Source organism: Pseudopipra pipra, chromosome 2 (assembly GCF_036250125.1).
Source record: "Pseudopipra pipra isolate bDixPip1 chromosome 2, bDixPip1.hap1, whole genome shotgun sequence".
NCBI lineage: Eukaryota > Metazoa > Chordata > Aves > Passeriformes > Pipridae > Pseudopipra > Pseudopipra pipra.
The window spans coordinates 92,375,268-92,390,941 of NC_087550.1; the positions used below are offsets into that span (position 1 = coordinate 92,375,268).

A 15,674-nucleotide genomic window follows, 5' to 3' on the forward strand; every position below is an offset into this window, starting at 1 on the left:
TGGTGAACACCAGAGTTGATCCAAGGAAAACAACAGGAGTTTGCCACTTGAATTGTGAAGGGAGAGAGGGAGGATACTCTGCTCCTTCTATATCATGTGGAATCACACCTTTGGCAGTGGATGCTTGCTGATACCTGCACTGATCAGGGTATTATTCACTAGTGACAAACCATAAGTGCTATGATGTGGATTTGCATGATGTGGCCATGACCAACTCTGCTTCAGATAAAGGAACTGTGCAAATATTCATGACAGTGATGTATAGTGAGTTCTACCTAGGTCACTTGCACCTGATCAGCATTTTGCTGTCTGGAGACACTTTAGGATCTGATGAGCAGTCAGTCTGTCATGAAGTAGTCTGTCTGTAAATGAATCACAGGCGATAACAATTACCACCTGAGCTATACAAACCATTCTCTTCACTTCAAAACCTGTCCCTGTTGTTGACTGTTTTGCCGTGCCCTGTTTGGGATGTGAATTTCCTCCTGAATCAAAAATATGTAGGATGGTTCACTCCAGTGACGGAGGCATGTTTTATTTGGTCTCCTTTGAGCATTAAATAAAATTTTTGCTTCTGCCTGCTTCCTGCTCCACTTTTTTTTTTTTTCATTTTAATTCTATTTTTTGCTCTGGTTTTATTTCATCTCAAAGCTTTGGGTCTCCCTTTTTCCGGTGGTGTCTGTAGGAACAACTGGCAAAGTCAGCAGCAATGACTCACTTAGCAGGATCAACAGCTTTGCTGAGACGTAACAGGTTTGCTTCAATTATTTCCTTAAAGTAGGGCAATGTTCCCCCTCTCTTTTTTTTTTTTTTCATTCCATCAGTTATTAGACTGAAAAATTAATTTAAAGCCATCTTCTCTTCAGCAGAGGGTAGGAGGAAAATGACCTGGTGTCAGATTTCATGTGACAGGGCAAGAAAATAGCTTTCTGAAGTGTTGATTATACCTTAGGCTGCCTTTCAAATACGTGTCCTTACAGAGCAGTTGATCCTTAGCTATGTTTGTCACTGGGAAGGTAACTTGATAACTACATAGAAATAGTGCTGCTGATGTTACCTTTTGGCCTTATAGTCATTTTTGTTGTCAATTTGTCCCTTTTTTCTCATGATGCAGGACATCTCCAGCAGCAAACAGTTGTCTCTTTCAATGGCAGAAAGTCTGTATTCCTCCAGCTTTGTGTAGAGAAAGGATAAAGCAATGCTTCTGTTTTTACAAGGTCATAACAAGGAGCAGTGATGTATCATGGATACCTAACAGGGTGTCCCCTTCTCCACTCAGAATGGGACAGACACTGATCAGGTAAAGCTCTGTGCTAATGTTGAGAGAACCTTTTTTTTCACCTTTTTCACAGTGACATAGGGAGAGAAAGCCCTTTGCAATGCTATGAATTTGACTCTGAAACACCTTCCTGCAACCACAGCAGCAGCCTCCAGGATTAGTGAATGCATTTTATCAGTGTAAGCAGAATTTCTATTTGTCAACATATTTTCCAGAACCATCATTATCATTTGTGTCTCCAGCAGCCTTCGTAGGCTCTCATCAAAATCTAGAGCTATTATGGACAGTGTACAAGCACATGATGGGACATATCCAGACTCTTGTGGAGTCAGTGAAACTTTCTCCATTATCTTTGGTGGGCTTTGGATCAAATGGTAATTTTTCCATTGACTTCAGTGATATTTGGATTAAATTTCAAGCCATTTTTGTCCTGGAGGGGTTGCAGGCTGGTGTAAGAAGGGAAACAACAACTGAGTGTAATGAACAAATGGAGAGAGATGTATGAGGCAGTATAAGCTAGTTCTTTTCATTGTTAGCGTGATTTTACATCTTTTTAAATTTGATTTCAAAATGGAAGATAGTAATAATCTCAATCTCTAAAGTTAACTGTGTCAAAAGCGGATGAAAATTGAAGTAGTCCAGTGGAAGAGAGAGAAACTCTTTGGATATCCAGAGGTATTGTCTGATTTGTAAAAAATGTTACCATACTGTTTTTCAAAGAACACAGATCTGTGATAAAACTGTGTTTGTGGGGACTGGGAAGGAATGTGGGAGAGGTGAAGGGAAAAATAATGCCTTTTCCAGTAGGGCTGAATTGGAGATAACCAGAGAGAGGCGGGGTGGAGGAAAACAGAGAAAGCACACTTTTCATAGCTGGACTTTAACATCTTGTCCTTAAAAGGCTCTCGGAACAGAATCACTGAAGGAATAGTCTTGTTTTGAGCATACTAACTCAGTCTTTTTCTTTCTCATGCTTTTTCCCCCCATATTTGATTCTAGGCACTCCAAAGATATGTCAAGTCCTATACAAAATGAAGAGAAAATCCTGCTTATCCAGCTTTGACAGTTTTGAGTGGCTAATGTTAAGTAGCAGGTTTCCAGAGGGAATCTATTGCATCTGCCTTGTTTGCTGGGCTTTGTAACCAAAGGCCAGATGCTGGTCACACTGTAGTATAAAGGTACCTACTGGTTCATTAAGTCATCTCGTCTGGGTCTGAATAATGCTGAGGAGAAGGACTGTAAAGAAGAACTGGTTATCAGAAGATTGCAACATCTTTTTTTTTTCTCCTCTCCTTCTGTAGCAGTATAGGAAGGAGGAGGATGAGAAAGAACAGGTCTCACTTCCAGGTATCAGAACCTGTGGTTCAGAGGAGAATGCCTAAGAGTAGTGGGTCCCTGTCGGTGTTTTTGTTGTTAACCTCTGTGTGTGGGATTATGCAATGTTTCATTTTCAAAGGAACTAATCAGTGCTATTTTTACAGTAATGGGAAAAAAACTAACAGCAGCAATCGAATCCACATCCTAATATAGCATGTGATTTTATGCATGAAGAAGAAATTAATTGTTTTGCTAGTGAAATGATTTTAAGGTGCCTGGGGATTATGTCACACAGTGAGATGATAAACAATTTTAAGGAAATTAATTCCAAAGTCCTTATATGGGCTGTGCTCCCACTGCCTGAGGGGCACTGCATTGGAAATTAAGTCTTCGACAGGGTTTAGCTGCACATATTTTCTACTTCGCTCACATTTGTTTTTTTTTTTAAATTGTTGTTTTTTCCTTTTAGTGAGCAGAGATAATTAGCTAACAATTTCTTTTCCATTCTCATCCTTTAATAAAAATTTGTCTCTTGGGAGCAGTAAGATTTTAAAGGATAACTGCCAGTCAAGGCTACCCATTGTTATTTCTTGTGCTTTGAATATGTTAACATCCTATTATTCAGTTCTTTGCTCTGTGTGTATCTTGATGATTGTGCTATTCCTGTTATTTGCAATGGGTTTTTTCATGGTTGTGCAGACGTACATTGTAGGGGGCTATTTGAACACTTTAGCATTTGTTAAGCACTCTGATTTCATCAATAATCCTAAAGTGAGTTATTTAATGTTGCCAAGAATGTGCTATTCGTGCATCCCGATAGTCCTGTCACAACAATCACTGCACCGAGGAAAAGAAAAAGCCCTGAAATTGTGACCATCTGGTAGTCTCTTTGTTTCCTTTAAGGGGAGACATGATAGCCGATACTACACCTTCAGCTTCCCTAAATTCTGATGAAGGTGGCCATATATTGCAGGGGCACTTGTGTCCACTATTGATTTTGCTGTCTGGATCTGCAACAGAAATTAAATGTTTTTCCATTTTGTTGGAAATACCCTTGCATATCATTATGGAAAATCTTTCAATTCTCATGTTTTGTTTCGTTAGCCAGCAGTAACACTATTAAACATATGTTAATTGTATCAGCAAAGCCAGACTTGCCCAGAAGAAGAGTAGTGGAAAATAAAAATGTTGAAGGCAGTTGTTCCAAAGTCTGCTGGAGGTGCAAAGTCCCCTTTGTGCTGGAAAAATGTAAATATGCATACAGTCTGGTTACAGTTATGTTGATGTTGCGATACAGAAATGACTGTCTAAAAGAAGGCAGGCAGTTTCTGTTAGGCCTCCAGCAGAAATAAAAAGACTAGTGTAAGAAAGTACTAGGTACTATAAAATAAGCCAGGTCTTCCAGAGGGATGCACACTTAGGATGCTGCTGGAGCGGTAAGAATACTGGAAAAGGACTTCTTGTGTTGAAAGTATTCCCAGGTCTCTTCTTGTTAGCACATTAGAACAATCATCAAAAGCACATTGTGGATCTAATTATTCTAATGGAGTTGGTAGTTCTGGCATAACAATATTTATCTCCATCTGATCTAAATAGCCATGCAACATATGAGGGAGAAGAATAATCTGTGAGCTGTGCTGGACTATGTAAACCTCATGGAAGAACAGCTGGCAACAGGGAGTGGAGTCAGGATTTAGAATGGAGACCACTTTCTCTCAGAGTGGGGTTCTGCAGGAAGTGAGACTGGAATCAGTTAAAACAATGATACTGTGATTTTTGTCATGAAGGACATGTGATAAACATTCTCCCTCTCTCCTACGTGAACTGTTTCAACTCAGGCAGACTTAGTGACATGGAAAGAAGAGACAAATACTTGCTATTTTAAAAAATAAGAGACTGACAAGTAAAGGCAGCAGGCACAGCACCAACACAAATCCCTCAGTGTAGGACATGACCAAAGCAGTGCCTGAGTGCAACACAAGTTTTCCACATCTGTTTCCATAGCAGCTTTGTGATGAGCCAAGGGCCAGGCTTGAATCCCTGAGAGTAGATTGTCGTACATACTACCAGGACAGGTTTCTTTCTTTTAGAACAGAATAAATCATTTACAGCATTGACTGGAATAATGTTTAGCAGTTTCTAGCTTTGTCTGAAATTGGCTTGAGTTGCTTGGCTTCTTGTGAAAACATTCAGCTGCTTTTTTTGTGGTAATCATCTCAGAGAAGGTGGGATCCCAGAAGGGGCCAACTGCTCTTGACTCCAGCTGATTTCAGGAAGTGATGACAGCACTCATCTGAATCCTTTCTAGATCCCATCATGTTAAGTAGCTGATTTTTACTGGATGGCAGAACTAAACTTGGTAAATCTCTGACGGTTTTGGCTTCTGCTGCTGCTATGTCCTCTGATTCTTCAGGTGCTTTAAATTATCATGCTATTAAGTTATTTTAAAAATAACTTTAGGAAGACATGTAATTTGTAAAAGAGGATTGTTATTGTCCCAGTCAGTACAAATCACAAGTGTGAAGAACAAAATATGATATTTATAATGTGATTTTAATTTATAGATATGAAAACTGTTTCAAATTTGAAACAAGAAAAGGTGGATTTAGAAACCAGATTTCTTCTGTGGAATTTATTTCAACATAATTTCATTTTCTGGAAATTGTTGTAATTTGTGTCTTGTTCTTATATGCACAGATGTGAAAAGTAAACCCTGGCATTTTTTAAGCCCACCCTTGTCTCTTGTGGCACTTTCCAGTTGGTTTTGGAACCATTTTGTATTTAATTTTATGCAGAATGTTGCAGACATGAGATGCAACTTTTGAATTTTTTTCCCTGTTTCTTTCTTCTATTAAGAAAATAGCGAAATTATTCAGACTGGGTGCATTTGCTCTTGTGTTCATAAAAACATGCTGACATATTTTGTCCATTTCCAGCACGGAGAAAATGATAACTTATCCCTAAACATCTTTTTACTAGCCTTCTCCAGGAAGTGTACCTTGTTTTCTTCCTTGCTCCCTGTTTTTGCCCTTTCTCTCTTGCTCTGGTTCTTTTTCTTTTTTTGTGAGCTCCTTCTATGCAAAGCCTTCACATCATCAAGCAGAGACCCTTATGTTTTGTCAGAACAATTCCTGTCTCTCTTGGCAGGGCAAAAGCCAGCGCTCCAGGGGGCTATGTCATTCAGGACAACTTGGTGAATTGCCCTGCTTGCCCCAGGTACCCCAGCTGTAGGTACCTCTGCTCTGGTAGCTGCTGTTCACTGCAGCAAGCCTGAGTTCATGCTGGCAGAAGGCACAGTGAAATTCCTGGGCAACCAGCATAGAAATTTAGGATCTTCAGCATGACAACACAGGGGCACTTGAAAAGGCCACTCTTTGGCCATTGGAGACCTTGTTAGTTGCTGCTTGGTGAGAAGCCTGTAATAAGGAACAAAATTCTGTACTTTCTGAGCCATCCTTTGCCTAACATGATAGTTACTCCTTCTCTTTGCTTGCACTCAGAAATTAGCAGTTGTGTTTAATCCAAGAACAGTTGAGTCATGAGAAATATTTTGTTCTCCGTAAATACATTTCTTCACTACATATCATGCTGATCTCTAACCTCTATTCTTGGCCCCTGAATGCCTTATGCATATATGAAGTGCTCTGTATGCTGAACAAAGGAAGTTTGGGATGCACAGGGGACGCTGAGAGTATTTCAGCTACACTAATATCAGTTCCCTGCTTTAAAAGAGTCACTGTTTAAATAGCCATGCTTATATACATTAGTGAGCCTCTTGAGGTTAATTCACAGAGAAAGAAATTTATGTATTTATTTCAATATTGTCAATTTAGTTAGAAAAATATGTCAAATTCAATTCTCTACCTCATCATTAACTTTTTTCCACCTTCAAGTCAAATTATGGGAACAATGGAAGGAAGGAAGGAAGGAAAGTATTTTTATACAGTTCATGAAACAGACCCAGTCTGGAAATAATGAAGAACTATTTCTTTGTATTAAAGCTAATTGTGATACAATATTTCTAAGGTAGCAATACAGCGAATCATCACTGTTGGTATTCATTATTATGGAATTTGAAGAGGGCACAGTCCTATATTATTACTGATTTGGAGCAAATTACTAACTCAGTCTTTTTCACTTCTAAATTTGGTGAACATCATTATGATAACGCTAAATGGACACAAAAGTTATGCCTATATTTGATGGATATTCTTAAAACATGTCTCTTGTATGTAATTGCTGATCAGTAGCTTTCACAGCAGTATTAAGAATGAATAGAGAGATGCAGTTGTCTTTTGGGGTAAGCATATTCTTTCATGAAGGCCTCTTGCTCTTTATCAAACAGTTGTACCTACCCTTTTCTTGTGTTCTTCCTACTTTGCTCTGTCCCACTTTAGCTGAAGACATTTGTTGCCAACGGGTAGAACTGATGGTAGGCTCCACACATCTTGCACAAAATAAAGCATCTCTGAAACTGGGCTTTTTAAAAAAAAAAAAAAAATAGAGTGTGAGTAATACCAGTCTGAGTTTTTTCTAAAGCAAAGCCCTGGAGACTTGTGGTATGCTTGTAGCCGGTCACGTGGGGGTTGTCATGGCATCGCTGCTCAGAAAAAGAATGAATAGCTGGTGGTAGCATTTCAAACAGTACATTTAACGAACAGCAAACAAGAGCTGAATGTTATAGCAAAGCATTCCTAAGAGTATTTTATTCACACATAAAATATATTACCAGTTATACTTCACTAGCCAGACCTACCTCACACTGGTGAAGGAAAGACAGTAGTGGAAGACATTAATAAGATCAGATATATGGAAGAAATTTTTCACTATTAGGGAAGTAAGACACTGGAACAGGTTGCCCAGAGAAGTTGTGGCTGCCCCATCCCTGGCAGTGTCCAAGGCCAGGTTGGATGGGGCTTTGAGCAACTTGGTCTAGTGGAAGGTGCCCCTGCCCATGGCAGGGGGGTTGGAGTTAGACAATCTCTAAGGTCTCTCCCAACCCAAACCCTTCTATATGATTCATATGATTCTATGAATAATTCATACAAATATGTAAAGGGTTGTATAATGGGCTATATTTGCTGAGTCTTAAGTTGCATGGCGCACCTCAGTAATGCCCTGAACAAACCCACAGTGTCATCTTTTGCACTGTAATAAATTTTTTAAAACATTTTTTTCATTGATAGTATGCACTTTTCAAAAGCCAGAGCAAATGTGTTCATACTGAAATAGTCCTGGGTTTTAATAGCCTTTTCACGTTTCTTTATCTGCATGCCAGCTGACTGCAAAAGAGAGCTCAGACTTCCAAAAGCCAGTTACTTACCAAGTTGACTACTGATTCTCATGCAGGGCCACCTTGGCTTTCATTCTTTGTAGGCAACGTTTGGTAGGAAAGTGAACAGGCAAAGATATTTTCTTGGGCCCACCCAAAAATAGAAAGGGAGCTTCTGCTCGTTCAAGATTGGCTTGGCCTCCTCAAAAGCTGACTTTGAGCTGACACAGATAATTTGATGTTTCTGGCAACTGGCAGACTGCTGAAGGACTTTCCTTTTGGCTCATGTGTTGTCTTAACAAGGTCTGTAATTCCTAAGGAGAAGACTTGAATTACAGCTTGCAGCTTTCATAGGTCTTTTAAAACAGATAGAATAATGCACATTATATAAAAGCACTGTGAAGTAAGGAGGGAACCCTTGGCAGACTGTCAAAATTCACTAACCAGAATGGTTCTGTACAAGGATGGACCAGGGAATATTCCTTTTTACCACAAGGCTGTTTGTGCAGGTTGATCTTACACAGTGTTTCATATGGGTGCAGCAACACCTCTCACATCTACCAAACAACTACCCAACACAGAATCAGGGCCAGTGGTCTTTTGAAACATATCTTGATAAACTTTTGCGTTTCAGTAGTGAAGTTAGGTTGATTATAGGGATTTGTGATTTTTATTACAGTTGGTGTGAAATGGTGTTTAAACAGAAGCAGATACATAATTAAAGCCTTGATACATACTAATTTTGAGTGGTAAGGCAAATACCCTTATTTTCAGGCAAATGATGGAGTGGTTTTTTTCAGCTGTTTGTGTTCTTATTACTTTTCTGTTAATATAACAGGAAGATATGGAGAATGTCAGTAAAATTATAAGGAGTGCAGAGTTGAAATGCATTTTTTCAAATACATATATCAAATCTAACCGTGCACATAATACAATTATATTTTGCTCTTGAACACATAGAAACGCTTGGCAGGGCCTTGGCCTTGGTCTTTTGAATGCTACATGTGTAACGAATTGTTATGTACTGATACAAAGGGCACTGTTATCATTATCTTTTCACTGATTGTGATGAAGCCCTTAAAACATAAGGAAAACTTAGCCTCTTATATTGATGGAAACATGGCCCTGTAAGAAATTGAAATCACCTGGAATGGTTTTCCAGCTGCTTCTGAATTAAAGTCTGTGACAGAAGGGAAGTGGCTTTAAACTTCCTCTGTGGTTGCCTATTCTCTTTCTACTCTCAGAAACTGTGTACCGTATATTCATTCCTTCTAAACTGGGTTCTGGCAGGGATTTTGTTGTTGCTGGGTTTTGGATTATTTTGAGATAAATAAAGCAAAACTCAATAGTTTCAACATTGTCTGTCTTTGTGTTGAGCTACCTAAGGTCCAGCAAGTCCTTTCTGTCAGAAGATGGTGCTGGAAGACAGGAACAACAGATCCTACCTCTACTTCTAATTTCACAGTCTAAACTTATAGCTACAGCAGGGGATTCTCTAGAGTGGTGTTCCACTGCTTAGTCAAAGCAGTCTTGTGAACTATCCTTAAACTGGTAGACTCAAACTACTCCCTCTACAAGATAAAGGAGATACTTACGAAATTTTTATTTTGTATACAATTTTATGAAGTGACAGCCATAGGAATTTCCCTGATCTGTGCAGAAAGACTTGCATGTAACTTCTTAATAGCAAAAGGTACTTGCTGGAGAACAGATGAAAAAGTAGATAATGAACGTAAGAGTATTTTTGCAAAAAATTCATTTTCCACTATGTATCAAGACACAAATACATTCAGCTTTCATACACAGCAGAGAGAATTGTATTTTCTGCAGCATAAGAGCAAGGTGGTCAATACCAGCTACCTTGATGGGGGTAATCTTGGAGTGTGCTGAGCTTCTCAGCTGAGATCTCAGTACCCTATGGTTCTCACAGGTTTCTGGATTTGTTTTTTAATCTCTCTGTTCTTTTGGTCTGGTTTTTAAGCAAACCAGTTCATACAATATATAGGGCTATAAACTCTGCAGGTGGTATTGCTGCTAGGAATTTGATTCTTCAGTTACTTCCTCCTTGAACTATGTTGCAAGGAGGTTAGCGAGTCGCTGCCCTTTCCTCTCCCACTGTCTTTCCCAGCAGAACTTGGGCTGGCTCATGAGCTGTCAGCTACAGCAACTGCTCATGCTTACTGCCCAGTTACAAAATAAGTTAAAAAAAATATTATTCTGCCATTGCACACCCCATTCAGATCATATTTTTGGAGGTACTGTTGCTCATTGACCAGAAGTGCTGCTTTCAGTTTTTGCATTTGCTGTGAACTTTTTGTATTTAGTAAGGAAAAGCAAGAGGGTGAGTGTACATTTTCTAAGGCTTTAAAGCTTTTCTGTATGTATGAAAGGAAAGTAAGTCCTGGGGTTTTTTTGTTTTGTGGGGTTTTTTGCTTTTTTTTGTTTGTTTGTGGGTTGGTTGTTTGGGTTTTTTTGTTTGAGTTTTTGTTTGTTTGTTTTTGTGGGTTTTTTTTGGTGGTGGTGGTGGTGGTGGTGGTGGTGGTTGTTGTTGTTGAGAGCTTTCCTGGCTATTTTAAAGTTGTGGCAATTTCTCGCTTTATTCTATGAAGTGTTTTACCCTGACTGACTTTGAATATGTGCACAGACTGTATCACAGGATTGGACTCACTTGTGGATGTGTTTGAGGATCAGACTCAGTCTCCCTTCATTCATTGCATGTCCCTGGATGTGCTGAGAGAAGCCAATATTTTTTTTTTTGGTCAGCTCAGTATGTTACATGATAGGATCCAATGCTGTGACTTTGACCCTGCAAGCACAACCCCTTATCATATAACTCACAAGCAAACTACCCAAAAGGGTCCATCTGTACTCAGGGGGATAAAAAAAGCAACTGGAAACCCTGCCGGGATGAGAGGGATCTGCTCTGTCTGTGCATGCAGCATACCTAACTGCTTCCATCCAAGGGCTGCCTGAAGTCACACTGAGTGTGTCTTTGTGCACACGTGTGCAGCAGAGCAAACCCTTCCCAGAGTGGCACAAGTGCTTGTTGTGCTGACTGGTGCAAGGGGAGGGGACGTGAGGGCTATGGCTCCCACTGAAATACAAAAACAGATTTACCAGATGCTTCCTTTAGACTTGACCCTTTCTGGAAGCTTTGAGCAAGAATTAATTTTTGGCTGGGGAAAAGAAAAAAGGTTGTTTCCCACTTATTGTCTGAGAAACTGAGAGAAGGGAAAGGGGGTGGAAAGAGAGGAAGAGGAAGGGAAAAACACTGCCATAGTCACACAGAGGTCTATTTATCTATACATATGTTTATACCTACATACACAATTTTAAATCCTTTGGACCATGTTTGGTAAAATCCACGATTTCCTTTATCAACAGCAAAAATGCCAAGTAGACTAGTGCTGACAGCTAATTTCCCTCAGTGGTTTAACGTGGGAGGAGGGCACAGAGGGAGAGAGCACAGGACTGAGCAATTGACTGAGTTCCTACACTGAAGTCTGTTTTCTTGTGCAGCAGTCCTGAGCTTTCTGAGGAAGACTGGTCTCACTGCATGGGTGCTATGGAGTATGTACACAGAGATAAGGTCAGGGCCATGTCCCCCACCTTTGCTTGAGGAGGGGAGTGCTTTTTTGGGTAACCTCATCCTACTTTTGGCCCTGGACAAGGCAACTGTGGGGTGCAGGCTCTTGCTGCTGAACAGCTGATCCATAGCCAGAGGCCAGCATGTCCTGGACAAAGGGCTGGGTGAATTGTCCTGGCAATCTCATAAGCTCCAAGGCGAGTGTTTTGGTTCAGCCACGTGCTCCCCCTGGGTACAAACATCACTGCAGCAATGGCTGCAGTGAAGGGGTCAGACTTCTGTCTGCGGGCAGGCTGGGGAGGGGTGTTGCTGGTTCTGTGGCTGGCAGGTTTTTTAGTTGTGAGTCTTTTCTTTGCATCAGACTCTTGCCAGGCTTTACAGGAGCAAATCTCAGCCAACTTGTATGCACGAGGCACAGCTAAATTTGTGTCTGGAATAAGGACCACTTGCCCTTAAGTGTAGGCAATAGACCATATTGCTGTAAGAGAGCTGTCAGCCTCCTAAGAGCAGCAGAGGGGAGAAAACTTGAGGGGCCTGAAGCACAGCTACCTTGTAAGAACAGAAAAGGCACCGTGAAGCATCAAAGGCTTTTGACTGAAATCAAACGCTGAAAGATACATTCTTCTGCGTGTTTGTAGGTGGGTGCATGGTGGTGCACTGGTGTCATGGGAATGGGCTGTGGTCAGTATTCCTGCAGCAAATGCTGCACACTACAGTGGGATGTGGTGCTCCTGCCCAGCGCTGACACCTCAGGCAGGCCTGGCCCTTCCCCTCCACAGGAGGCATGTGGTAGTAGATGCCCATGTTAATTCTTGCTAATGCGTGGCTCAATGTTTTAGATTTTTTAGGTTGCTTTTCGGGGCTAATATTACTTGCTGCTATAAACAGCTGTTTGCTTTATAATAGCTGAAACAAGTTAGTGGAGAAAATGAGGAATTAATTAGAATTTTATTAGGTCCTGATATGGGTATTCTCTTTTTCTTTCTCCACTCCATCCCACAGATCTGGATAACCTTCCAAAAATCACTTCATTTTTTATTCTCCTTAGTTTTTTATTCTCCATCTTCATTTTTTATTCTCCTCCTTTGACCTCAGAAATAATTGAAAGATATGCAGAGAAAGGCACTGTTTCCCTGAATGAAATCACTATCTAAACACTAACCCTGGGCTGTTGTTCTAAACCTGTCAGGCATACAAAAATCAGTTGCTTAAGCTCCAGGGTTTGATTTTGAGAAAAAAAAAAGTCTGAATCTCTAATCTATGGCACCTGCCTCAGTCTCCCCCCTCGCCTGGGGAGACCTGCCAAGTGCAAAATCATACCAATACAATTAGTCCCGTGATCGACCAGTCACATCCAATAAGCCAGCACCCTGACAAGAACTGCTGGTCTTACCTGCATGTCATGCTACTATTCACCCTGTTCCACACAAGGGGGAGAGAAAAGTTGGTCTTGCAGTGCTGCCTTTGGATTTACTCTCCAGCTTATTTGCATTACTACTCTGGTTTGCTGGCAAGGGGAGCAAATTACAAGGTTCTGGCTCTCTGAGGAATACCTTGTCCAAACCCTGTCCTTTTCTTTTTGGTGAGAACAGATGTCTTGAATGGGCAGGTTTTGTTCTCCTTGAGGGTTTTATGGGCCACCATAAAGTCAGAATGGTCAATCTCTTCAAATGAGGCTCAAAGACAATGTTAGACTATGTTAATAGAGGAAGAAATCCTTTGTGAGGATGGTGCAGAGTAGCAAGACAGCTATGCCAGCCTGTGATGGGATTAGCTAGGTGCATTAGTTCCAGGCCATATACCTTGCCTTCTGGTCAGACACAGGAAGATAACATTTTTCTCAATAGCAAATTAAATTTCTGTTTGTTTAAACAAAGTCGCATTATTGCTTCTCTGTGAAAGGACACCAATAACCCCACGGCAAATTAAACTTTCCCAGAGGGTGCAAGAGGAATAAGGCCCTGGGTACAAGGAGTGTATTTGACATTTCTGCTTGTTGCATGAGCAACCAGACCTTCCATCTGTGGAACTTAGTTGTGGTATCACAGCTATTTCCTGCAGGTGGCAGATGATAATCATGCTAGTAACCAACTCTGGGTACAAATTATGTGTTTTCCAGACTGTTTATTCAGATATTGACTTAAATCTTTACATTATATAGTGGCTATAAATGTGTTTCCAACAGCAATAAAATAAGATTTCATAATTGGAGCCTGTTGGTAGTTACCCATGATAATATGTAATTAAATACTTGGGAATCAAGTGTGGTATGATTTTTATTTTTAAATTCAGCTTTTATTTTTTAAATCTACCATATCAGAGAAATTGCTTCTATTCCCAAAACCTCCAATAACCATCTGGGTAATTGTGTTTCGTGGTATAAGATTATCTTTGCTCATGAACTGTGCTGGGAGAGAGTTCGTCTGTGTAGTCATGCCTGGATAATTAACTGATGCTTTAAAGAATTACATGCTAAACTAGAGTGCCCAATTGCCTTTCCTAGGTAGCTTCTCACCAGCAGAGTTGCTCTGCCTGAGTGGTACTACTGACTGAGGGAGTTTTTTTTTCAAATTGGCAGTCCCTAATGAGGACCAGATTTTGCTCCTTTTGCTCTCTTTAGTAGTTACTCACACACATGAGTAATCCCAGTGGGTTCAATGGGAGCTATTCACCACACAGAGAGAGGGTGGCATTTGCAAGTTGACCTTCCAGCATTGCCTTCAATGGGGTATTTGAGCAAATGGAAGACCACAGGGTCTGACCCACGGTAAACGCGTGACTACATGGAAAAGTCTATGCAAGGTTAACAGCAGCATGTGGGATAGCTGTGTGGCGCTGGTTGTGGATGAATTATGCAAAGCCTCACAAAGTCAATGTAAACTTTATAGCATCTGTCATATAGATCTTGCTTATAGCACAAAACTGGGACATATCTCGGAAGCAGAGAAGTGTTTGCTTTATGTGTGTTTTGGGGTAGGTGTTAATAATGTAATCCCAATGGCTTCCCTCTGGGTAACTATACAATCCCCTAGGGTTTACAAGAGGGAGAAGATGGGGTAAAAGCTCTCCTTGCAGTACCCACAGAAGAGGTGCTACTGGTGCTGCTAAATTGAGAGGGTTTGAAGCTTTGCCTTGGAGTTGGAGACTAAGGATGGAGTCCTATCATGTCACATTAATGCTCATAAAGAACAGAGAAGACTGCAGATGAGCTGGTGACATAAAAGCAAAGAAGATATGAAAATGATGATTATGGCTGCCAATATGCAATGACTCGTGAAATATGGTTGTTTATATGCCTGTTTGCATAACCACATATTTATTGTAAACAGCAATAGCCAGTATTTTTTAAAACTAAAAAGTCCCATTACTGCTCAATTTTTCTGTCTCAAGATTATATGCTGTTTTCTCTTAGCAGTTTCTCAAAAGGCTAATGTGGGAGAGATGAGAATAGGTGCATACTTATTAAACTGCACTAAAATTCTTGTACATAATCACTTGGTTTTTTAGTGTTTTGGTTTGGTTTTGAGTTCTTTTTTGTTTTTGTGTAAGATCTTAATGCAGTTTTATTACATTATAGTCTTTTATGAAAGGATAAAGGGATTTGTTCCTTAATAGGAAAGCAAAGTTTATAGGCTCAAGTAAAGCAGATATGACCCAGAACACAATGCTTCTATGAGTTTAACCAGAAGCTATTTCATGTTGGTAAACTTCATTGGAATCCTGAACGTTCTGTGCTTGCTGCTGAAATGCCTTGGATTTTAACATAGTTACTTATTTTAGGAGGATGCTAGATGGATAGATTTTTAGAAGTGATGAACAAGAACTGAAAGAGCAAAGTGTTCTTTTTAAAAAAGAAAAAACCCTGAAAAGTTATAACATGAAAATTAGTTGCATTGTCTCAGCTATTGTAAAAATCAGTTCTCACTGGCCCCTTTTTCCTGTAATTAAAGCCATTTTTCTTTTTCCCCTTCTGGCCTCTTCCTGGCCCAGGGTTCCAGCAACAAGCAGCAAAAATGTAGGATTTTTTGAAAAGGCAAGCAGTAAGAAAACCAGGTAGACATGCTTTTCTTCCTCTACCCAGGGGTCACAGTGAAGATCTTTGCTTTCTGTAAGTGTAATAACTGCAGAGCAATCCCTGGTTTTCCTGATTCTGATGCACAGACCTATTTTTATCCAGTGTGTGAGTGTACCATACACGCATATAAACTGGTACACACACA

At 40.2% G+C, this 15,674-nt stretch overlaps 1 protein-coding gene across 1 annotated transcript; it reads right to left on the bottom strand.

The window, feature by feature from the left end:
- Positions 1 to 24: 24 nt before the first annotated feature.
- CFAP97D2 (CFAP97 domain containing 2) lies at positions 25 to 13,889 on the bottom strand. The gene is made up of 3 exons (XM_064645598.1): positions 13,767 to 13,889; positions 3,526 to 3,606; positions 25 to 1,173 (listed from the first exon to the last, which is right to left on the bottom strand). The coding sequence occupies exons 1-3, from the start codon at positions 13,887 to 13,889 to the stop codon at positions 1,054 to 1,056; spliced, it is 324 nt and encodes a 107-aa protein (XP_064501668.1). The 3' UTR covers positions 25 to 1,053.
- Positions 13,890 to 15,674: the final 1,785 nt, after the last annotated feature.

Bases quoted from the DNA above. Each gene is read 5' to 3' on its own strand.
- CFAP97D2 (XM_064645598.1), bottom strand. From the start codon at position 13,889: ATGACTACACAGACGAACTCTCTCCCAGCACAGTTCATGAGCAAAGAT. The intron at 3,607-13,766 runs GTAGATTTAAAA...TTTCTGTTGCAG, and splicing joins GAAGCAATTTCTCTGATATG to ATCCAGACAGCAAAATCAAT. The intron at 1,174-3,525 runs GTGTAGTATCGG...CTCTACACAAAG, and splicing joins AGAATTTAGGGAAGCTGAAG to CTGGAGGAATACAGACTTTC.